The 26,153-nt window shown below is 44.4% G+C and overlaps 1 protein-coding gene across 1 annotated transcript; it reads left to right on the top strand.

The window, feature by feature from the left end:
- The first annotated feature begins 1,321 nt into the window (after nucleotides 1–1,321).
- On the top strand, nucleotides 1,322–20,559 carry FAM50A (family with sequence similarity 50 member A). Its single transcript, XM_056538340.1, has 13 exons — nucleotides 1,322–1,627; nucleotides 3,144–3,228; nucleotides 5,044–5,143; nucleotides 6,851–7,026; nucleotides 7,702–7,778; nucleotides 9,983–10,049; nucleotides 10,132–10,193; nucleotides 11,453–11,529; nucleotides 12,767–12,821; nucleotides 14,211–14,259; nucleotides 15,309–15,379; nucleotides 16,055–16,165; nucleotides 20,391–20,559. The coding sequence occupies exons 1-13, from the start codon at nucleotides 1,517–1,519 to the stop codon at nucleotides 20,397–20,399; spliced, it is 1,050 nt and encodes a 349-aa protein (XP_056394315.1). The 5' UTR covers nucleotides 1,322–1,516; the 3' UTR covers nucleotides 20,400–20,559.
- The last annotated feature ends 5,594 nt before the right edge of the window (nucleotides 20,560–26,153 follow it).

Here is a 26,153-nt window from a genome sequence, read left to right on the forward strand (position 1 = left end):
TTCTCTATAGAGATCTGGATCCATCTGACCAGGCCATGTTTCTCTATAGAGATCTGGATCCATCTGACCAGGCCATGTTTCTCCACTGAGATCTGGATCCATCTGACCAGAACATGTTTCTCTATAGAGATCTGGATCCATCTGACCAGGCCATGTTTCTCCACTGAGATCTGGATCCATCTGACCAGGCCATGTTTCTCTATAGAGATCCGGATCCATCTGACCAGGCCATGTTTCTCTATAGAGATCTGGATCCATCTGACCGGGTCATGTTTCTCAAACCTGTGCAGAGTAAAAGTTGCCCTTAGCAACCAAAAATAAGTAATTAAATTGGTTGCTATGGGAAATTTTTCCTCTGCTCAGGTTTTGATAAATCTCCCCTGGAGTGGGGTGTCTGCTGGTATCACCCATGCGTGCTAAAGAGCAGCAAGTTGTGGATGTTAGTTGGACGCCAGTGTTGTATACGGCTGCAGCTTGACATCCTGACATCCTCCTCCTTTCGATGATGAGTTATGTCCACCGGATGCCCTTTCACTGGATGATCGTCCTCAATCTCACCATTCACCATGGGCGAGATTTATCAAAACCTGTGCAAAGGAAAAGTTGCCCATAGCAACCAATCAGATCGCTACTTTCATTTTGCAGAGGCCTTGTTAAAAATGAAAGAAGCGATCTGATTGGTTGCTATGGGCAACTGGGCAAGTTTTCCTCTGCACAGGTTTTGATAAATCTCCCCCCATAAATACACTAGAAAACCTCACACGTTTAACCGTGAGATGCTGCCCCTGGCTGGTCCAGCCCAGATAACCAGACCTTGCTCCAAGTCCCTCAGATCACTGAATTGTCCCTTGTAATTTCCCATGTAATTTTTTTTTTAAATATATGAAAGACCTTCCCCCCCCCCCCCCCCCAATCAGTTTTATCAGAGTAGTGCCCTGTAGAAAAAACGAAAAAAAATAAAAAAAAAGTTGCAAAATTGTGGGGGTTTTTTTCTAAATTTTTTTCCCACAAAAAATACTTTTTTTTTTGCTTTGCAGTACATTTTATGGTAAAATGAAATGTGTCATTATGAAGTACAATTGGTCTTGCAAAAAAAATAAGCCCTCCGTGGATGGAAAAATAAAAGATTTGTGTCTAGAAGGTGAGGAGGAAAAAAAAAAAAACGAAAACGCAAAATTGAACATTGCCTGTGTCCTCAAGGGGTTAAAATTGAAACTGTCTTTGTTGCCCATAGCGACCAAGCAGACCACGGTTTCATTTTTTGTTTCGGGGTGCCGTTGATTGGTTGCTATGGGCAACCAAAAGGCCATTTAGAAGATGGAGCAAGCGGTTGGTCTACAACAAGATGGCGCCGCTGCAGCGGACGGATTATGAAAGCCCGACTTTCCTCCTAGTTCCCGCGAGAGACCGTCGCTTCCTGATGACGTCAGCAGTCTGTAGAAGCTTCGTTTTGCGGTAGAGGCTGCTGTGGTTGTTGTTATTCTCCGGTGGGGTCGGTGCGGATCGCTGTTCGGACATGGCGCAGTACAAGGGGGCGGCCAGCGAGGCCGGGAGAGCCATGCAGCTCATGAAGAAACGCGAGAAGCAGCGGGAACAGCTGGAGCAGCTGAAACAGAAGATAGCCGAGGTGCTGTCATGTGACCGCCAGCCTGCTGAGACTTGTAGTGCCACAATGGCTCTTCTGCAAGTTTTAACACCTCTTTGCTTTGTGTCTGTGTATGGAAACAAGATCTGTGGGGCGTTAACCCTTTCCTTCACCACTTAGTACTTTCTGTAAACATGGGGTGCGGCGTCTGTCGCACTACAGATACCAGCAATCCCCGTAGACCCTAATAACAGGTCTAGAAGCTTCTTATGGAGCCTTCACTGTGGCTTTAGTTTTGCTCACAGCTGAGGCTTTGCTTCAATTTGTTTCTAGTTTTGACGGTACAGATCAGTGTTTCGCAACCAGGGAGCCTCCAGCTGTTGCAGAACTACAACTCCCAGCATACTGGATGGATATGCCATAAATGTCGGAGGTGGCAATACACCTTTCATATAACTTTCTAGGGTTTTTTCCATACAGTGTATTTCCAGCTGTTGCTAAACTACAACTCCCAGCATGCCCGGACAGCCTGCAGCTATTCGGGCATAGTTGTAGTTTTACAACAGCTGGAGGCACCCAGTTTGGGAAACACTGCCCCAAACCTTATGCCATTTGGGCATAATTTGAATTGCCTCTGGGCATTCTGGAAATTGTAATTTTGCAACAGCTGGAGGCACCCTGCTTACGAAACACTGAGCCGACCGGTGTCTTCCCAGTTGTTGCGGAACTACAACTCCCAGCATACTGGATATGCCGAAAATGTCGGAGGCGGCAACACACTGTTATTATAACTTTTTAGGGTGTCTTCCATACAGTGTATATTTAGCTGTTGCAAAACTACAACTCCCAGCATGCCCGGACAGCCAAAGGCTGTCCGGGCATGCTGGGAGTTGTAGTTTTACAACAGCTGGAGGCACCTTTTTTGGAAAGCACTGCTCCAACTAGTATCTCTCCAGATGTTTCAGAACTACAATTCCCAGCATGCCCAGACAGCTTGCAGCCATTTGGGCATAATATTGAATTACCTCTGGGCATTCTGGGAGTTGTAGTTTTTCAACAGCTGGAGGCACCTTGTTTGGAAAGCACTGCTCCAACTAGTATCTCTCCAGCTGTTGCAAAACTACAACTCCCAGCATGCCCAGACAGCCTGCAGCCATTTGGGCATACCTGATGGAAGTTGTAGTTTTGCAACAGCTGGAGGCACCCAGTTCGGGAAACACTCCTTCAAATCGTATTTTTCCAGCTGTAGCAGATCAACAATTCCCAGCATGCCCAGACAGCCTCCAGCCATTTGGGCATAATTGGAATTGCCTCTGGGCATTCTGGGAGTTGTAGTTTTGCAACAGCTGGAGGCACCCTGCTTAGGAAACACTAAGAACTATAATTTCCAGCATGCCTGAACAGCCTGCAGCCATTTGGGCATACTTAATGGGAGTTGTAGTTCTTTTTGAACTGTTGATAAGGCTTCCTAGCTGCCGCTGTGTTGTACTCCTCCTCGGTATAGCAGAGCTGTGTAGGTCAATGAATAAAACCCCATTTCTCTCTTTTTCTCTCTCAGGAGAATGTGGTTAAAGCCAATATTAACAAGAAGTTCTCTGCCCATTATGACGCCGTGGAGGCCGAGCTGAAGTCCAGCACCGTGGGTGAGTACAGTCAGGTATTGGAGCTATTAGGGCGCGTTCACACCGCAGCATTGAAATTCCACTGCAGCAGCCTCCCATTGTTTTCAATAGGATTCTACCGATCGTGCAAGCTTCGGGAATCCAAATTCTGTCCACTCAATCCGCACGGAAATGCGTTGTACTCAATTGAATGATGCTGGACGGATATTCCGTAGTGTGAATGGGCCCTTATTAATCACCAGCCGCCCTGTTAAAGGGGTAATCCCGTCCAGGATGTGTCTAGTTTATCCACAGGATGTGCCGTCATTGTCTGATCAATGGCGGTCCCACCTCTGGTCCCCACACATATCTCAGGCTCTAGCGCCCACAAAACCCTTTTCGGTCTGCATCCACCGGAAGTAGTCGGGAAGCCGAAAACAGCCAAAGCAACTGTTCTTGTGTAACTCCCATAGACGCTGAAGGGTGTATTCACACGTAAAGCATCCTGCGCGTATTTGATGCGCAGGATATGAAGCCGCAGATTTGAAGCTGCGTTCAGTCATTTAGTTTCCCTTGAAATCTGCAGCTTCAAGCCCTGCGCTTCAGATATGCGTTTGAATAAACCCTTAGGGCAGTGTCACACGGGGCGCATCCGCAATGTATTCCAGCTCCCGGCTGTGGTGGTATACCTCACTGTGTCCGCTTGTAATGGCGAATTTCCAGCTGTAAAAATCCGCCGCTACGAGCGGACACAGAGAGATACACCGCCGCAGCTGGGAGCTCACTATGCAGTCCCGCTTGTGTCTGCCGTTGGCACATCCACAGCGTGAAATACGCTGAGGGTGTGTCCGATGTGATCCCTCCCTTAAAGGGGTACTACTGTGGAATTTTTTTTTTTTTTTATCAACTGGTGCCAGAAAGTTAAACAGATTTGTAATTTACTTCTATTAAAAAATCTTAATCCTTCCAGTGCTTTTTAGGGGCTGTATACTACAGAGGAAATGTTTATCTTTTTGGATTTCTCTTGTCTCGACCACAGTACTCTCTGCTGACCTCTGCTGTCCATTTTAGGAACTGTCCAGAGCAGCATATGTTTGCTATGAGGATTTTCTCCTGCTCTGGACAGTTCCAAAAATGAACAGCAGAGGTCAGCAGGGAGCACTGTGGTCGTGACATAAGAGAAATCAAAAAAGATAAACATTTCCTCTGTAGTATACAGCCCCTAAAAAGTACTGGAAGGATTAAGATTTTTTTAATAGAAGTAATTTACAAATCTGTTTAACTTTGTGGCACCAGTTGTTTAAAAACATTTTTTTCCACGGTAGTACCCCTTTAAGTTGAGTTCACACTATGGAAGTTGAGAGCTCATGCGCCCGTCCCATCGTCTCTAACGTGCGAGTGCCGCCGCGTTCTGAGTTGACAGAGCGAGTGTCTGCCTCTAGTACATCACATGAGCACTGAGCGCACAGACGTCGGGAGCCAGCGCTCACTCTGTCAACTCAGGACACGGCGGCGCGCGCACGTTAGAGCCAATGGGACGGGTGCATGCACTGTGTAGTAAGACACAGCGGTCCCAGCGCTGGAAGGCAGGATAGGCGGGGCGAACCCCAAGACACGCCTATCCAACTGTCTGACTTTTGAATAAAAGGTTTTTATAAGTAAGGAAAGAAGAACAAACAGCAATAAAGGTAAATGGCTGCAGTCTCCTTATAATCATCTGGAACCATTATAGTGGTCTGGGGGGTCAAAATATGATGACAGTTGTGCTTTAAAGTTCCAGAAAACCCCTATAAAGCAATTTTACTTATAAGTGGAGCGTTCAAAGTGTCCCTCATATGACAAATTTGTGTCCTGCAGGTTTGGTCACCCTGAATGATATGAAAGCCAAACAGGAGGCGCTGGTGAAGGAGCGCGAGAAGCAGCTGGCCAAGAAGGAGCAGTTCAAGGATCTCCAGCTGTAAGTACAGGGACTACATTTACCTGACTGCATTTACCTGGCTACATTTACCTGGCTGCATTTACCTGGCTGCATTTACCTGGCTGCATTTACCTGACTGCATTTACCGGGCTGCATTTACCTGGCTGCATTTACCTGGCTGCATTTACCTGGCTGCATTTACCTGACTGCATTTACCGGGCTACATTTACCCGGCTGCATTTACCCGGCTGCATTTACCCGGCTGCATTTACCCGGCTGCATTTACCCGGCTGCATTTACCCGGCTGCATTTACCCGGCTGCATTTACCGGGCTGCATTTACCGGGCTGCATTTACCTGGCTGCATTTACCTGGCTGCATTTACCTGGCTGCATTTACCTGGCTGCATTTACCTGGCTGCATTTACCTGGCTGCATTTACCTGGCTGCATTTACCGGGCTGCATTTACCCGGCTGCATTTACCCGGCTGCATTTACCCGGCTGCATTTACCCGGCTGCATTTACCCGGCTGCATTTACCCGGCTGCATTTACCGGGCTACATTTACCGGGCTACATTTACCGGGCTACATTTACCGGGCTACATTTACCTGACTACATTTAGTCTGACTACATTTAGTCTGACATGTGACTATCCAGCCCTGACCCGCTATATCCTGGTTCACCAACCAGAATTAGGAGTCTGAGAAAAGAGAAGCAAGTAGGAAATATTAGGAGCATGTTTCCTAGGGGCAGAAACAGCGCCACTCTGGTCCTCAGTTTGTGTCAGGTATTGCAGCTCAGTTCTTTTAAAGTGAATACAACCTAGTTGTAATACCGCATACATCCTAAGTGCAGCGTGGTTTTTGGAAGAAAGCAGCTATGTTATTATTATTATTTTATTTTTTTAAGTCCTGGAAAACTCATCCGATCCTGTCTTATTGGTACCCCATTAAAGGGATATTTCAGGAAAAACTTTCTTTTTTCTGTCAACTGGCTCCAGAAAGTTAAATTGTAAATTACTTCTATTAAAAAATCTTAATCCTTTCAATAATTATCGGTTGCTGAAGTTGAGTTGTTGTTGTTTTCTGTCTGACAACAGTGCTCTCTGTGCAGTTCTCGGGAACTGCACAGAGTAGAAGAGGTTTGCTATGGAGATTTGCTTCTACTCTGGACAGTTCCTGAGACAGGTGTTATCAGAGAGCGCTTAGACAGAAAAGAACAACTCAACTTCAGCAGCTCATAAGTACTGAAAGGATTAAGATTTTTTTTATAGACGTAATTTACAAATCTGTTTAACTTTCTGGAGCCAGTTGAGATATATATATATAAGTTTTTTCCTGGATAACCCCTTTAAAGGCATTTTTCTGCTGCTCCAGACTCTCACATCGGTCATTCAGGCAAAATTCACTCTCAGAAATTCCGTCTGGAGATTCCGAGTGCGGCCAGCGACCTTTCAATTAGTCGGTACTAGGACCGCACGGACATTGCTGGCTCAGATTCCACCTAAGTAATGATCCAGGCTGCAAAATATCAGCCTCTAAAATTCTGTTGTGTGCACTGTGCACTGGGATCTTATTGCCAACAATGGGATTCTGCTGCTCCGGAATTTCTGACTAGAATTCGGGGCAGAAATTCCATAGTGTGACCCTTGCCGTATATTTACTGAATTCTCGACATAGTGCTAACGTAGCCTGCGACGCCGTACATCAGGCGTAATTCTATATCATTACTTTCCTATCTGACTAGGAAACTAGAGAAACAGAGGGAACGGGAGAGGAAAAAAGAACAGAAGAGGAAAATAGCCAGCTTGTCCTTTAACATTGACGACGATGAGGAAGACGATGACGACGACGACGAGGAGGAGGAAGAAGAGGAGGAAGAGGACGAAGATGATATGGAGGAAGTTGAGCTTGAAAAGATAGGTAAGGAGCTGTATGGTGGGGTAGAAGTGCAGCAACTTTCCTTTAGTCCAGCATCCGGTAAGGCCGATTATCCGGAATATCTGATGATTTATGCGTTTATTGGGCCCCGTTGTGAGTTTAAAGGGGTATTCCAGGAAAAAAAAATGTTTGTATATATATATATATATATATATATATATATCAACTGGCTGCAGAAAGTTAAAAAGATTTGTAAATTACTTCTATTAAAAAATCTTAATCCTTCAAATAATTATCAGCTGCTGAAGTTGAGTTGTTCTTTTCTGTCTGGCAACAGTGCTCTCTGCTGACATCTCTGCTTGTCTTGGGAACTGCACAGAGTAGAAGAGGTCTGCTATGGGGATTTTCTTCTACTCTGGACAGTTCCTTAGACAGAAAAGAACTACTGAACTTCAGCAGCTCATAAGTACTGAAAGGAGTAAGATATACACACTCACAAGTTTTTTCCTGGATAACCCCTTTAATTCCAGGAGCAGTAGAATTCTAACCGAAGACCTCCAGTTGTTGCAAAACTACAACTCCCAGCATGCCCGGACAGCCGTTGGCTGTCCGGGCATGCTGGAAGTTGTAGTTTTGCAACAGCTGGAGGTCCATGGTTTGGAGACTACTCATGTAAAGTATTGATTGATCAAGTAATGATTTTGCCCTTGGTTCCAGAGCTGCCCAAGAAGAAAAAGAAGCTGGGGAAGAACCCTGATGTGGACACAAGTTTCCTACCAGATAGGGATCGAGAGGTAAAGAAGCCAAAGGTCGCCAGTTACTAACCCCACATCAGAATGGGGGACATTGGACACTCGTTGGCTGTTGTGCCTGTATAATGTGTCGCCATGTCATGATATAGTGGACCTATATAGAGAAATATGGTATTTAATTATAAGACCTGGAATCCCTGTAATACCAGGACGGAGTTGGAAAGAGCAGCTACATTTGGCTACACCTTATACCGCCATATAATGTCTGCAAGGATTTTGATGGGGGCTACTGTAATATGGCTGTACAGTGATCCCTCAACTTACAATGGCCTCAGGTTACAATATTTTCAGTCTTTTCTGGACCATTGTAACTTGAAACCAGACTCAACATACAATTCTACAGACAGTCCAGATCTGTGATAGCTGTCAATGGCCGGAAGATCTGACCAATCAGAACATCTCACTGGTAAAACCCCTGTATTACTGAAGTGCATGCACTGACTGGTGTCTGGTAGCGCCCCCTACAATACAGGAAGGTATTACATGTTCTGTACTACTCTTTACCTGTATTACTGAAGTGTATGCACTGACTGGTGTCTGGTAGCGCCCCCTACAGTACAGGGAGGTATTACATGTTCTGTACTCTTTACCTGTATTACTGAAGTGCATGCACTGACTGGTGTCTGGTAGCGCCCCCTACAGTACAGGGAGGTATTACATGTTCTGTACTACTCTTTACCTGTATTACTGAAGTGCATGCACTGACTGGTGTCTGGTAGTGCCCCCTACAATACAGGGAGGTATTACATGTTCTGTACTCTTTACCTGTATTACTGAAGTGTATGCACTGACTGGTGTCTGGTAGTGCCCCCTACAATACAGGGAGGTATTACATGTTCTGTACTCTTTACCTGTATTACTGAAGTGTATGCACTGACTGGTGTCTGGTAGCGCCCCCTACAGTACAGGGAGGTATTACATGTTCTGTACTCTTTACCTGTATTACTGAAGTGTATGCACTGACTGGTGTCTGGTAGCGCCCCCTACAGTACAGGGAGGTACTACATGTTCTGTACTCTTTACCTGTATTACTGAAGTGCATGCACTGACTGGTGTCTGGTAGCTCCCCCTACAGTACAGGGAGGTATTACATGTTCTGGACACTTTACCTGTATTACTGAAGTGTATGCACTGACTGGTATCTGGTAGCGCCCCCTACAGTACAGGGAGGTATTACATGTTCTGTACTCTTTACCTGTATTACTGAAGTGCATGCACTGACTGGTGTCTGGTAGTGCCCCCTACAATACAGGGAGGTATTACATGTTCTGTACTCTTTACCTGTATTACTGAAGTGTATGCACTGACTGGTGTCTGGTAGTGCCCCCTACAATACAGGGAGGTATTACATGTTCTGTACTCTTTACCTGTACCATAGTTAGCTGCTCCTTTGGACACCAGGTGAGGGCGGCTCCATGTTACTTTTTTAGGACACTGTGTACTGTACAGGACCCTGAAGAAGCTCCTGTCCTCTATATAGACAGTGATTACAGCTCCCAGCAGATCTTTCTTACTTTTATATGGAAGGATTTGCTTTATCTTTATTAGTTATTTACTTATTTTTCTTTAATCCCAATTTTTTTCCTATTTTTCAGAACCAATTACCAGGTTTCCTGGAACCGATTAATATTGTAACTTAAAGGAGTACTCTGGTGCAGACTACTCCTGCTCCGTCCTGCCCGGGCTGCAAAAAAAATGAAAATGAACCATCTCTCACCTTCCTGGGTTCCTGCGGAGTGCCACTACAGCTGATCGGTCCTCCTTCTTCATACTTCCGTGTGAACGAAGCGTCACATGGCGCTCAGCCTATCGCCGGCCGCCGCAATGTTCTGCCTCAGCCGGTGATAGGCTGAGCGCCATGTGACGCTTCGTTCACACGGAAGTATGAAGAAGGAGGACCGATCAGCTGTAGTGGCGCTCCGCGGGAACCCAGGAAGGTGAGAGATGGTTCATTTTCATTTTTTTTGCAGGACGGAGCAGGAGTAGTCTGCACCAGAGTACTCCTTTAAGGGACCACTGTATATTGGAAAAACATGGCTGCCAGAAACAGCACCGTGTCTAGTTGCTCAGTTCAGCCGTAAGAATGATACTGTCCTTGAAAGGAAGAAACCTTGTTTTTCTCATCGATAACCTCATTAGATTTATATGATTGTAGTAAGTGACGGTATGTGCCTTTCCATTACCAGGAAGAAGAGAACCGTCTCAGAGAAGAGTTAAGACAGGAGTGGGAGCGCAAGCAAGAAAAGATCAAGAGTAAGTGTGAGGTTGCAGGGTGACGCGGTGTGAGTGGTTTTCGTGAACAGAGCGGGTGTGGACTCTTCTCTTCTCTCTACAGGTGAGGAAATAGAGATAACATTCAGCTACTGGGACGGCTCTGGACACCGCAGAACAGTCAAGGTAAGAGCCGACCGTCCCCACTGTTGACCTGAGGTCTTAAAGGAGATATCCATCAAAAATAACTTAACTACTATCCACCACTGACCGCTGGGACCCCCCATAATCTCCTGGTCTGGCTCTTGTGAGGAGCACATGCTGCAGGCGGCACGCACTCCATTCCTTTCTATGGGAGTGCTCCTAACTAAGAGAACCAGGGTCCCATCCCGGAGATCGTGGGGGTCCCAGCGGTCGGATGCCCCATGGTCAGCTACTTATCCTCTATTCTGTGGATGGGGGATAAGTAAATTTTTGCTAGAGTTCTCCTTTCAGTAGTTTATCGAGTACAGTGACCCCCCCCCGACCTACAATGGCCCCGACATACGATCATTTCAACATACAATGCTTTTGTATGTCGGGGCCATCGCATAAACGGCTATCTGGCAGCGCAGACTGCTTCAGCTGCCACCGGATAGCTGTTTACGGTGCCCCGCGTGCTCCGCTGACACACTTACCTGTCCTCGGGGCTCCGGTGCGTCCTCTTCGGGATCCTCTGCATCGTCGGCGCTCTCCATCGTCGTCATCACGTCGCTGCGCACGCCATCCCGTCATCCAATAGGAGCAGCGTGCGTAGCGACCTGATGGCGGCGACAGAGAGCGAGGATGCCGGGGAAGCAGAGGCCTTGCCGGAGCAATGGGGACACCGCAGGGACGCAGCGACAGCGATGGAAGGCGACATCCAGGGCAGCGGTGACGGTCCGGAGCGGTGGGGACACATGAGTATAACTTCCAATACCAGTGGTCTTCAACCTGCGGACCTCCAGAAGTTTCAAAACTACAACTCCCAGCATGCCTGGACAGCCGTTGGCTGTCCGGGCATGCTGGGTGTTGTCGTTTTGCAACATCTGGAGGTCCGAAGGCTGTAGACCGCTGTCCTATACTTTACATTGCACGGATCCCTCAACATACGATGGTTTCAACAAACGATGGTCCATCTGGAACGGATTACCATCATATGTTGAGGGACCACTGTAATTGCAAAACTGAGCGAATTTCTTCCAAAAACATGCCACCCCTGTACTCGGGTTCTGGGTGTTAATACAACTTGGCTTCTTTCACTTTTTTTTGAAGAATTCCGCTGCACAGACCAGATGCTGCACGGAGATCGCAGGGGGTCCCAGCGGCGGGACCCCCACAATCAGACATCTTATCCTATATCCTTTGGATAGGGGAAAAGATGTCTATAGGCACAGCACCCCTCTAACTCTTTTGTATCTTTTCAGATGAAGAAAGGGAATACCATCCAGCAGTTCCTACAGAAAGCCCTGGAGATCCTGCGTAAGGACTTCAGCGAGCTCAGGTGAGAATCAACAGGACGTCTGTCCGCAGGTTACATGCTGAGGATTATAGAACCCAGTATGTGTGTGTGTATATGTGTGTATATGTGTGTATACCGTATATACTCGAGTATAAGCCGAGTTTTTCAGCACGATTTTTCGTGCTGAAAACGCCCCCCCCTCGGCTTATACTCAAGTGAACTCTCCGCCTGTCAATCCCTTCTCAGTGGTCTTCAACCTACGGACCTCCAGATCTTGCAAAACTACAACTCCCAGCATGCCCGGGCCATCAGCTGTCCGGGCATGCTGGGAGTTGTAGTTTTGAAACATCTGGATGTTCGCAGGCTGAAGACCACTGCAGCGTTCGTCATCATCCAGACCCCCCCCCCCCCTCCCTTTAGTTTTCTACTCACCTCCCCTCGGTGGGAAGGAAGGGTGAGCTGGTCCGGGCCATCTATGCTGCAGGGACCATCCGATGGGAGGGTTAGTCGTTCCGGGCTGTCCATTTTCACCGGGAGGCCCTCTTCTCCGTGCGCAGCAGACGTACCTGCGCATGAATGTCCCTGTGTGTCATCGTCAAGGCAATGTCACTAGTCCGGGGCCGGCCCGAAGCGGAGAAGAGGGCCTCCCGGTGAAAATGGACAGCCTGGAACGACTAACCCATCCCACTGGACAGTCCCTGCAGCATAGATGTCCCGGACCAGCTCACCCTTCCTTCCCACCGGGGGAAGGTGAGTAGAAAACTGGATGATGACGAACGTCGCAGTGGTCTTCAGCCTGCGGACCTCCAGATGTTTCAAAACTACAACTCCCAGCATGCCCGGACAGCCGATGGCTGTCTGGGCATGCTAGGAGTTGTAGTTTTGCAACATCTGGAGGTCCGCAGGTTGAAGACCACTGAGAAGGGATTGAAAGGCGGTGATGATGAAGGGGGGGAGTGATGACAGGGTGATGATGACGGGGGTGAAAATGACAGGGTGATGATGATGGGGGTGTTAATGACATGGGAGGATGAAGTATTTCCCACCCTAGGCTTATAGTCGAGTCAATAACTTTATTTATTTATTTTTTTTCCTGGGTTTTTGGGGTGAAATTAGGGGCCTCGGCTTATATTCAGGTCGGCTTATAGTAGAATATATACGGTGTGTGTGTGTGTGTGTGTGTGTGTGTGTATATATATATAATATAATCTGTCTGGAGACCCCTGCTGTAGACTATTGAGTAACATTTTGTTATATTTCTGTATGATGAATCCTACAGGTCGGCCGGTGTGGAGCAGCTCATGTACATTAAAGAAGATCTTATCATCCCGCATGTGAGTATATTCTGCACAGGTATGACCTGGCATATGGCTCTGTATTAGTGTTTCCCAACCAGTGCGCCTCCAGCTGTTGCAAAACGTTAACTCCCAGCATGCCGCTGTCCTGGTAGTTTTGCAACTGCTGGAGGCACACTGGTTGGGAAACACTGCTCTGTATGCTGAACCTATAAGTCACACTGCATATATGTCATTATAACTACAATTCGCAATGTTAAAACATTACAGTAAACTATGAGCGTCTTACCTTACTATTTTGATATACGGTGTTTTAGCTGGAATAACTAATGTATATACTCAAATATAAGCCGACCCGAATGTAAACCGAGGCCCCTAATTTCACCCTATAACGATAGAATGGTAAACCTTATTTGCACTGGGGTTATATGTGTGAGTATACGGAGGCTCAATCCGTCTCAAGTGGTATCCAATATATATAGTAATTCACACTTGACAAATATGTGCGTTTTAAAGTGCTTTAGTAATTTTTCAATTTTCTTCGTAAAAAATCGGAGAATTCTCCCCTTTTTAAATGATCCAGGAGATGTCGGACGTTGATTAGTGAGCACTGTGGGTGAAGTACTTTTTGTATCGTATACATTTGAAAAGTGGAGAATTCTCCGATTTTGTACGAACAAAATTGAAAAATTATTAAAGCACTTTAAAACGCACATATTTGTCAAGTGTGAATTACTTTATATATTGGATACCCTAATTTCAACCCAAAAACCTGAGTAAAACGTATTGACTCGAGTATAAGCCTAAGGTGGGAAATACATCATCCCTCCTCCCCTGTCATCATCACCCCCCAATCATGATCCAATCCAGCACCCCCTTACCCCCCCCCCCCCCTCCGTCATCATACAACCCCCCCCTCCTTTCTTGTTGTCTACTCACCTCCCCAGTTGCAGCTCTCTGTCCTTTCATGTTGCCTAGCAGCCATCCATCTACGCTGCAGGGACCATCTGCATTCCGGTGGGGAGGGTGAGCTGATCTGGGGTGTCCATCTTCACCAGGAGGCTCTCTTCTCCGCTTCGGGGCGGCCCCGGAGTAGTGATGCTGAATTGCCACCACGCACGTACGTCCCTACGCGCACGTACGTCAATGCAGCGTCAGCAGTCGGGGGCCGGCCCAGAGTGGAGAAGAGAGCCTCCTGATGAAGATGGACGGCCCGGCCCACCCCCCACTGATATGTCTGAAGCTATTTTTTTTTTTTTCCTCGGGGGGGGGCGTTTTCAGCATGAAAAATCGTGCTGAAAAACTCTGCTTGTACTCGCGTATATAGGGTAACCCTTTTATGTCAAGTATGCAGAAGCCGAGGGCAGAATAACACCGTCTAGTCTATAGCGCTGCCTCCTGGTTAACGCTCTTTTCTTTATCCCGCAGCATCACAGCTTTTACGATTTTATTGTGACGAAAGCAAGAGGCAAAAGTGGTAAGTAATGCGTCACCCATTATAAGGGGAACCAAATATCTGATGCCATAGATAGGGGCAGGGTTGGGAAAACCATAGACTGTGCTCAGGCGGCTTCCAGTCTCCAGAGTAGGGCACTAATGGTTGTTTGGCCCTAGTGTTCTACATCAAAAGGGTATTTTGGAGGATAAAAAATGTTGCCAGAAAGTTGTACAGATTTCTTAAAGGGGTATTCCAGGAAAAAACTTTTTTTTTTTAATATACCAACTGGGTCCAGAAAGCTAAACAGATTTGTAAATTACTTCTATTAAAAAATCTTAATCCTTTCAGTACTTATGAGCTTCTGAAGTTAAGGTTGTTCTTTTCTGTCTAAGTGCTCTCTGATGACACCTGTCTCGGGAACTGCCCAGTTTAGAAGAGGTTTGCTATGGGGATTTGCTTCTAAACTGGGCGGTTCCCGATACACGTGTCATCAGAGAGCAATTAGACAGAAAAGAACAACCTTAACTTCAGAAGCTCATAAGTACTGAAAGGATTAAGATTTTTTAATAGAAGTAATTTACAAATCTATTTAACTTTCTGAAGCCAGTTGCTATATAATTTTTTTTTTTTCCCGCTGGATAACCCCTTTAATTACTTCTATATGAAAATCTTAATCCTTCCAGTACTTATCAGCCACTCTATGCTCCAGAAGAAGTTGTGTAGTTCTTTCCAGTCTGACCACAGTGCTCTCTGCTGACACCTCTGTCTATATCAGGAACTGTCCAGAGCTGGAGAGGTTTGCTATGGAGATTTGCTCCTACTGGTGTCAGCAGAGAGCACTGTGGTCAGACTGGAAAGAGATACACCACTTCCTGTGGAGCATACAGCAGCTGATAAGTACTGGAAGGATTAAGATTTTTATATAGAAGAAATTTACAAATCTGTTTATAAATTTACTTTCTGGCATCGTTTGATTTGAAAATCATTACTGGGATTTCTTTCCCACCCCCCCCTCACGTGTCTGCAGTCCCAGTATTGCCCACATCTTTATATTGGCTTATAGATAATCTGTTCCTATTCTGTCACAGGGCCCCTGTTTAACTTCGACGTGCACGAAGATGTCCGCCTGCTGAGCGATGCCACTGTGGAGAAGGACGAGGTAAGAGCTTGGGGGACAGAGGAAATCCAGACAACACGATATTCTACAGCAGTGTTTCCCAACCAGTGTGCCTCCAGCTGTTGCAAAACTACAATTCCCAGCATGCCCGGACAGCCGTTGGCTGTCCGGGCATGCTGGGAGTTGTAGTTTTGCATCACCTGGAGGCAGCCTGATTGGGAAACACTGTTCTACATATACATGGATGTTTGACAGCCGCTTTTCAGATATATATATAAATAAAATAAAATAAAAAATATAAATAAAAATAAATATAAATAAAATATAAAAAATAAATATAAATAATATAAATAAAATAAAAAAGGCCTCTATACAGAGAGCTCAGACCCTTTGGTATATACCAAAGGGTCTGAGCTCTCTGTATAGAGGCCTTTTTTATTTCCGGAATCCGAGGTGGTCTCAGGTTACAGACCAGAAGTGTTTGTGCAGGATGACAACCATTGGGCACAGAGTCGGGGTCCCAGCAGTCGGACCCCCATGATATCCTGTTATAGGGGACACGTTGTTAAGGACTGGAATAAGCCTGATGTGTGTTTGTGCAGAATGATAATAACTATAGGGGAGATAACTATAAGGCACCCATGACACCCCACCCTGACCCTTAGGACCACTGTACCCTGTAGACATGCTCACCCCATTGTTGTTCTCTCCTATCAGTCTCACGCTGGGAAAGTCGTTCTCCGTAGCTGGTATGAGAAAAACAAACACATCTTTCCGGCGAGCAGGTGGGAGCCCTATGACCCGGAGAAGAAGTGGGACAAGTACACGGTGAGTACACTAACCTGTATACTGGGGTCTGTACCAGCATAATCCCCGCCCCCACCCCACCCCCTGTACCATTACATTACATTACCACCCTGTACCATTACATTACATTACCACCCTGTACCATTACATTACATTACCACCCTGTACCATTACATTACCATCCTGTACCATTACATTACATTATCACCCTGTACCATTACATTACATTACATTACATTACATTACCACCCTGTACCATTACATTACATTACATTACATTACCACCCTGTACCATTACATTACATTACCACCCTGTACCATTACATTACATTACCACCCTGTACCATTACATTACCACCCTGTACCATTACATTACATTACATTACCACCCTGTACCATTACATTACATTACCACCCTGTACCATTACATTACATTACATTACCACCCTGTACCATTACATTACCACCCTGTACCATTACATTACCACCCTGTACCATTACATTACATTACCACCCTGTACCATTACATTACATTACCACCCTGTACCATTACATTACCATCCTGTACCATTACATTACATTATCACCCTGTACCATTACATTACATTACATTACATTACATTACCACCCTGTACCATTACATTACATTACATTACATTACCACCCTGTACCATTACATTACATTACATTACCACCCTGTACCATTACATTACATTACCACCCTGTACCATTACATTACATTACCACCCTGTACCATTACATTACATTACATTACATTACCACCCTGTACCATTACATTACCACCCTGTACCATTACATTACATTACCACCCTGTACCATTACATTACCACCCTGTACCATTACATTACATTACATTACCACCCTGTACCATTACATTACATTACCACCCTGTACCATTACATTACATTACCACCCTGTACCATTACATTACATTACATTACCACCCTGTACCATTACATTACATTACCACCCTGTACCATTACATTACCACCCTGTACCATTACATTACATTACATTACCATCCTGTACCATTACATTACATTACATTACCACCCTGTACCATTACATTACATTACCACCCTGTACCATTACATTACCACCCTGTACCATTACATTACATTACATTACCACCCTGTACCATTACATTACATTACATTACATTACCACCCTGTACCATTACATTACATTACCACCCTGTACCATTACATTACAATTACATTACCACCCTGTACCATTACATTACATTACCACCCTGTACCATTACATTACATTACCACCCTGTACCATTACATTACATTACATTACCACCCTGTACCATTACATTACATTACATTACCACCCTGTACCATTACATTACATTACATTACCACCCTGTACCATTACATTACATTACATTACCACCCTGTACCATTACATTACATTACATTACCACCCTGTACCATTACATTACATTACATTACCACCCTGTACCATTACATTACATTACATTACCACCCTGTACCATTACATTACATTACCACCCTGTACCATTACATTACATTACCACCCTGTACCATTACATTACATTACCACCCTGTACCATTACATTACATTACCACCCTGTACCATTACATTACATTACCACCCTGTACCATTACATTACCACCCTGTACCATTACATTACCATCCTGTACCATTACATTACCACCCTGTACCATTACATTACATTACCACCCTGTACCATTACATTACCACCCTGTACCATTACATTACCACCCTGTACCATTACATTACCACCCTGTACCATTACATTACATTACCATCCTGTACCATTACATTACATTACATTACCACCCTGTACCATTACATTACCACCCTGTACCATTACATTACATTACCACCCTGTACCATTACATTACATTACCACCCTGTACCATTACATTACATTACCACCCTGTACCATTACATTACATTACCACCCTGTACCATTACATTACCACCCTGTACCATTACATTACATTACCACCCTGTACCATTACATTACATTACCACCCTGTACCATTACATTACATTACCACCCTGTACCATTACATTACCATCCTGTACCATTACATTACATTACCACCCTGTACCATTACATTACATTACCACCCTGTACCATTACATTACATTACCACCCTGTACCATTACATTACATTACCACCCTGTACCATTACATTACATTACCATCCTGTACCATTACATTACATTACATTACATTACCACCCTGTACCATTACATTACCACCCTGTACCATTACATTACCACCCTGTACCATTACATTACATTACCACCCTGTACCATTACATTACCACCCTGTACCATTACATTACCACCCTGTACCATTACATTACATTACCACCCTGTACCATTACATTACATTACCACCCTGTACCATTACATTACCACCCTGTACCATTACATTACATTACCACCCTGTACCATTACATTACATTACCACCCTGTACCATTACATTACCACCCTGTACCATTACATTACATTACATTACCACCCTGTACCATTACATTACATTACCACCCTGTACCATTACATTACATTACCACCCTGTACCATTACATTACATTACCACCCTGTACCATTACATTACATTACCACCCTGTACCATTACATTACATTACCACCCTGTACCATTACATTACATTATCACCCTGTACCATTACATTACCACCCTGTACCATTACATTACATTACCACCCTGTACCATTACATTACATTACCACCCTGTACCATTACATTACATTACATTACATTACCACCCTGTACCATTACATTACATTACCACCCTGTACCATTACATTACATTACATTACCACCCTGTACCATTACATTACATTACATTACCATCCTGTACCATTACATTACATTACATTACCACCCTGTACCATTACATTACCATCCTGTACCATTACATTACATTACCACCCTGTAGCATTACATTACCACCCTGTAGCATTACATTACCACCCTGTACCATTACATTATCTCCCTGTACCATTACATTACATTACCACCCTGTACCATTACATTACATTACCACCCTGTACCATTTCATTACATTACCACCCTGTACCATTACATTACCACCCTGTACCATTACATTACATTACCACCCTGTACCATTACATTACATTACATTACCATCCTGTACCATTACATTACATTACATTACCATCCTGTACCATTACATTACATTACCACCCTGTACCATTACATTACCATCCTGTACCATTACATTACATTACCACCCTGTACCATTACATTACCACCCTGTACCATTACATTACATTACCATCCTGTACCATTACATTACATTACCACCCTGTACCATTACATTACATTACCACCCTGTACCATTACATTACCACCCTGTACCATTACATTACATTACCACCCTGTACCATTACATTACATTACCACCCTGTACCATTACATTACATTACCACCCTGTACCATTACATTACATTACCACCCTGTACCATTACATTACATTACCACCCTGTACCATTACATTACATTACCACCCTGTACCATTACATTACATTACCACCCTGTACCATTACATTACCACCCTGTACCATTACATTACCACCCTGTACCATTACATTACATTACCACCCTGTACCATTACATTACCACCCTGTACCATTACATTACCACCCTGTACCATTACATTACATTATCACCCTGTACCATTACATTACCATCCTGTACCATTACATTACATTACATTACCACCCTGTACCATTACATTACCATCCTGTACCATTACATTACCACCCTGTACCATTACATTACCACCCTGTACCATTACATTACATTACCACCCTGTACCATTACATTACATTACCACCCTGTACCATTACATTACATTACCACCCTGTACCATTACATTACATTACCACCCTGTACCATTACATTACATTACCATCCTGTACCATTACATTACCACCCTGTACCATTACATTACCACCCTGTACCATTACATTACATTACCACCCTGTACCATTACATTACATTACCACCCTGTACCATTACAATGCACTTCTCCACTATTGCTGTCAGTGAATGGAAACATTCAGATAACCAGTCTATTTCATTTGGTTGACACGTAAGATTTCGTCATTCACAAATTCAACGCCAATGTTAATGTTAGATGCTCATATTCCTCTCTTTACCGTCCCGCAGATCCGGTGATCACACACACAGAGACCCCCATCCTGCATCTAAGAAGCATCCTGATGGGACAGACGTGATGTTTTATGTTCTTATGGGATCATGTATATATTGTTGTATTTACTGTGGTGTTATTTTTTACTATGTTTTGGACGCAGAATAAATACATTGCTGTGTTCTCTACCAGACTCCTGTATTCACTACTTGTGCTGCGTCTGCACAGGGTGTGTGTGTGTGTGTGTGTACTGATCCTAAATTATAGAAGATCAGATAAGGGTATGTCTGCCAACAACCAGCAGAATAGTGAGTGCAGCTCTGGAGTATAATACAGGATATAACTCAGGATCAGTACAGGATAAGTAATGTAATGTATGTACACAGTGACCTCACCAGCAGAATAGTGAGTACAGCTCTGGAGTATAATACAGGATATAACTCAGGACCAGTACAGGATAAGTAATGTAATGTATGTACACAGTGACCTCACCAGCAGAATAGTGAGTACAGCTCTGGAGTATAATACAGGATATAACTCAGGATCAGTACAGGATAAGTAATGTAATGTATGTACACAGTGACCTCACCAGCAGAATAGTGAGTACAGCTCTGGAGTATAATACAGGATATAACTCAAGATCAGTAATGTAATATATGTACACAGTGACCTCACCAGCAGAATAGTGAGTACAGCTCTGGAGTATAATACAGGGTATAACTCAGGATCAGTAATGTAATGTATGTACACAGTGACCTCACCAGCAGAATAGTGAGTACAGCTATGGAGTATAATACAGGATATAACTCAGGATCAGTACAGGATAAGTAATGTAATGTATGTACACAGTGACCTCACCAGCAGAATAGTGAGTACAGCTATGGAGTATAATACAGGATATAACTCAGGATCAGTACAGGATAAGTAATGTAATGTATGTACACAGTGATCTCACCAGCAGAATAGTGAGTACAGCTCTGGAGTATAATACAGGATATAACTCAGGATCAGTACAGGATAAGTAATGTAATGTATGTACACAGTGACCTCACCAGCAGAATAGTGAGTACAGCTCTGGAGTATAATACAGAAACAACTGACATAATGCAGATCCCCTTTTGTCACCCAGTGCACATTATGCAACAAAATTTGTTTTTCTCCATCTCACTATTCACATGTAAAAAAAAAATTTAAAGTATTTATTCATCATTTTAAAACATAATATTTTTTGCAATAAAAAAAGTTCTCCGTCCAGGATGAACATAAAATGTGGGTCTAGTTCCCGCTCCTTCCTCTTTGAATGTGTTCCAGTTGACACAGTGGCTCGTAAATGCCCAACGCAACAATAAGTCTTGAAAAAGAACTGGGACAATCCGAGTGCAATACGTAAACCTGACCACCAGATGGCGAGCGCGCTCTGTGCACCGATGCCTCGCGGGGTCTTCACTGCGCTGTGTTATTATTGCATTTGTGCATCATGGGATTATCCTGGGATTTTTGATGAGTAATAAAGCGATTGTTTTGGCTCAATATGTCTCTATTTTTCCCATTTCTCCAGATGCCTGTCTTTACTCGCTGACTGTTTCTTACACACCCATTTCCTTCTGCTCTGATTAAACACAGGAAAAAAAAATGCTAATAATAACATTCAGAGATGAATCCGACTATGGTTGCCGCTTATCAGGACTGAAGACGTCTCCTAGATGGAACGGATTACAGGGAAGGGCAGGTTGCGCCTCCTGTGCCGCAAACCATTGACCAAAGTGGCTGATAACAGAGAACAGCCTGCAACAAGACGACTTCCATTCAAGGTATGGATTTTTTTTCTGCTGTATCGGTGTTTCTCAACCAGGGTGACTCTAGCTGTTGCAAAACTACAACTCCCAGCATGCCCGGACAGCCAACGGCTGTCCGGGCATGCTGGGAGTTGTAGTTTTGCAACAGCTGGAGGCGCCCTGGTTGAGAAAACCCTGTCCTATATAGCGAATGGCTGTCCGGGCATGCTGGGAGTTGTAGTTTTGCAACAGCTGGAGGCGCCCTGGTTGAGAAAACCCTGTCCTATATAGCGAATGGCTGTCCGGGCATGCTGGGAGTTGTAGTTTTGCAACAGCTGGAGGCGCCCTGGTTGAGAAAACCCTGTCCTATATAGCGAATGGCTGTCCGGGCATGCTGGGAGTTGTAGTTTTGCAACAGCTGGAGGCGCCCTGGTTGAGAAAACCCTGTCCTATATAGCGAATGGCTGTCCGGGCATGCTGGGAGTTGTAGTTTTGCAACAGCTGGAGGCGCCCTGGTTGAGAAAACCCTGTCCTATATAGCGAACGGCTGTCCGGGCATGCTGGGAGTTGTAGTTTGCAACAGCTGGAGGTCCACAGATTAGTGAACACTGACCTTGAAGGGGTACTCTGGTAGAAAACTTTTTTTTTTATTCAACTGGTGATGGAAAGTTAAACAGATTTGTAAATTACTTCTGTTAAAAAAAAAAAATCTTAATCCTTCCAGTACATATTAGCTGCTGAATACTACAGAGGAAATTTTCATTTTGGAACACAGTGCTCTCTGTTGACATCACAAGCACAGTGCTCTCTGCTGACATCACAAGTACAGTGCTCTCTGCTGACATCTCTGTCCATTTTAGGAACTGTCCAGAGCAGCATATGTTTTCTATGGGGATTTTCTCCTACTGAACAGTTCTTAAAATGGACAGAGATGTCGGCAGAGAGCACTGTGCTCGTGATGTCGGCAGAGAGCACTGTGTTCCAAAAATAAAATAATTTCCTCTGTAGTATTCAGCAGCTAATAAGTACTGGAAGGATTAAGATTTTTTTTTTAACAGAAGTAATTTACAAATCTGTTTATCTTTCCATCACCAGTTGAATAAAAAATAGTTTTCTACCAGAGTACCCCTTTAAGGTCAGTGTTCACTAATCTGTGGACCTCCAGCTGTTGCAAACTACAACGCCCAGCATGCCCGGACAGCCGAGTTGTAGTTTGCAACAGCTGAAGGTCCACAGATTAGAGAACACTGACCTTAAAGGGGTACTCTGGTAGAAAACTTTATTTTTTTATTCAACTGGTGATGGAAAGATAAACAGATTTGTAAATGACTTCTATAAAAAAAAATCTTAATCCTTCCAGTACTTATTAGCTGCTGAATACTACAGAGGAAATTCTTTTCTTTTTTGGAACACATAGCTCTCTGCTGACATCACGAGCACAGTGCTCTCTGCTGACATCTCTGTCCATTTTAAGAACTGTCCAGAGTAGGAAAAAAATCCCCATAGCAAACATATGATGCTCTGGACAATTCCTAAAATGGACAGAGATGTCAGCAGAGAGCACTGTGCTCGTGATGTCAGCAGAGAGCTCTGTGTTCCAAAAAGAAAATAATTTCCTCTGTAGTATTCAGCAGCTAATAAGTACTGGAAGGATTAAGATTTTTTAATAGAAGTAATTTACAAATCTGTTTAACTTTCTGGCACCAGTTGATTAAAAAAAAATATATATGTTTTCCACCGGAGTACCCCTTTAATTTTCTCACTGTAGCTGCTTTCCTACAAGTCATGCCCAGGCTGATGCTTTTAAACCTGCACTGACACATTGTAACAAACATTTTACAATTTCGCTCGCTTGCCATGAACAGACGTCTCAAAGAACAGAAGAATAATGCAACATATGCGACGCTGCGGCCTGCAAACCTTTCCAGCACTATTGACAAGATCCTCTATTTCTGTTCACACAATAATTCACTGTTTCAGGGCGGAGGAGTCACTTATTGAGGTCACTCACATTAGCCGCTGGGATCTGTGGCCCCTGAGAAGCCCCTTCCTTCCAATCTTTCAGGTCAGCACCCTTAACCAGTGACCTACTTCTTCTGTTCTCCATCCTTCACGAGGGGACGGTATTATTGTTATCTGAATACAAGCCCCCCCCCCCCCCCCCCCCGCCCCTTTATTTAATGCCGTAACTCATCAGGGACCAGGTTAGGTCAGACTGTGGACTAGAAAGCTTGGGGCCCCTAATATATATATGATACGTCAGCGCCGGGACCACACAACGAGCTCACACGTGTTACACGGGAGCAGAGATCCTAAAATTGTCCGTATTAAAATTAAAAAAATGCACATACATGATCATATTCTTTAGTATCATGGCGCCCACATGATCTGTGGCGTTGTACATGATGGTCACGGCAGCAGGATATATATGTCGAAATTTTACGCCATCTTCGGAGCCCGAGACTATCGCCATCAGGAGACGTAGTCGCATGCAAGTCTATGGGTCTCCCGATTGGGATTGTTTTAAAGGGGTACTCCGCCCCTAGACATCTTATACCCTATCCAAAGGATCGCGGGGGTCCAGCCAATGGGGACCACCGCGATCTTGGCCACGACACCCTAGAGATCCGATGCACTGCGCAAATTTCGCCGGATCACAGACAATGCGGGGCGAAGGCTTGTGACGTCACAGCCACGCCCCCTCAATGCAAGTCTATGGGAGGGGGCGTGACGGCCGTCACGCCCCCTCCCATAGACTTGCATTGAGGGGGCGTGGCTATGACATCATGAGGGCCGGGGCTATGACGTCACAAGCTCCCGGCGCCGGCCCCCCAGGTTTGGAACAGTTTATTCCAAACGCTGAGCAGCGGAGTACCCCTTTAATCCTGTGTAGTCTGGCTCTGCATTAGATAAGAATGCCTGCAATATTGCCTGCCTGCAATATTTTATTAAGTGTGTTGCTGAAATAGATTTTTAAATAATAAAATAAAATGTATATTTGTATGGAATCATAAACTCTAGTGGTGTTCATTTAGTGTAAAAAGTTAAAGTGGTACTCCGGAGGGGAGGAAAAAAAATATTTTCAAATCAAATTACTTCTGTATAAACATCTTAATCCTTCCAATACTTATCAGCTGCTGTATGCTCCAGAGGAAGTTGTGTAGTTCTTTTCAGTCTGACCACAGTGCTCTCTGCTGACACCTCTGTCCATGTCAGGAACTTTCCAGAGCAGGAGCAAACCCCCATAGCAAACCTCTCCTGCTCTGAACAGTTCCTGACATGGACAGAGGTGACATCAGAGAGCACTGTGGTCAGACTGGAAAGAAATACACAACTTCCTCTGGAGCATACATCAGCTGATAAGTACTGGAAGGATTAAGATTTTTATATAGAAGTCATTCACAAATCTGTAGAACTTTCTGGCACCAGTTGATTTGAGTTCCCCTTTAACTGCTGTGTCTACAGGGAAGTCTAAGAAACGCCCCCTTGCCTCGTCATTGGTTTAGGATGCAGCGTTATACTGCCCCCTGCAGTATATATAAAAAAATACACAGGCTCAGTGAATGGAAATCTATTTTTATTACAGTAAGGCAGCGGTTCCCAACTAGGGTGGCTCCAGCTGTTGCAAAACTACAACTCCCAGCATGTCCCGTGCTCTATTTCAATGTGTATTGATCAGCAGGGGCGCTGGGTGTTGGACCCCCATTAATCCGATACTGATGTCTTATCCTGGAGATCGGTCAGCAATACATGTTGCCTGGAAACACCCTGCCGCACACTTCGCTGATCTGTAACAGCCCATCATGACCATCGTACAGTATATGTATACAGTATAGAGTGTGTATATATATATATACATATATATAATGTTTTACCACTGTTTACGACTTTTTTTTCCCCCACGTCACTCACCATGTGGTTTAAATAACATGTTAAGTTAATTACACGGCTCATTAGGATCTCTATGATACCAAGTAGGTGCATTTCTTTTTATACTTGTGAAAT

This window comes from Hyla sarda, chromosome 9 (genome assembly GCF_029499605.1).
Source record: "Hyla sarda isolate aHylSar1 chromosome 9, aHylSar1.hap1, whole genome shotgun sequence".
Lineage (NCBI taxonomy): Eukaryota > Metazoa > Chordata > Amphibia > Anura > Hylidae > Hyla > Hyla sarda.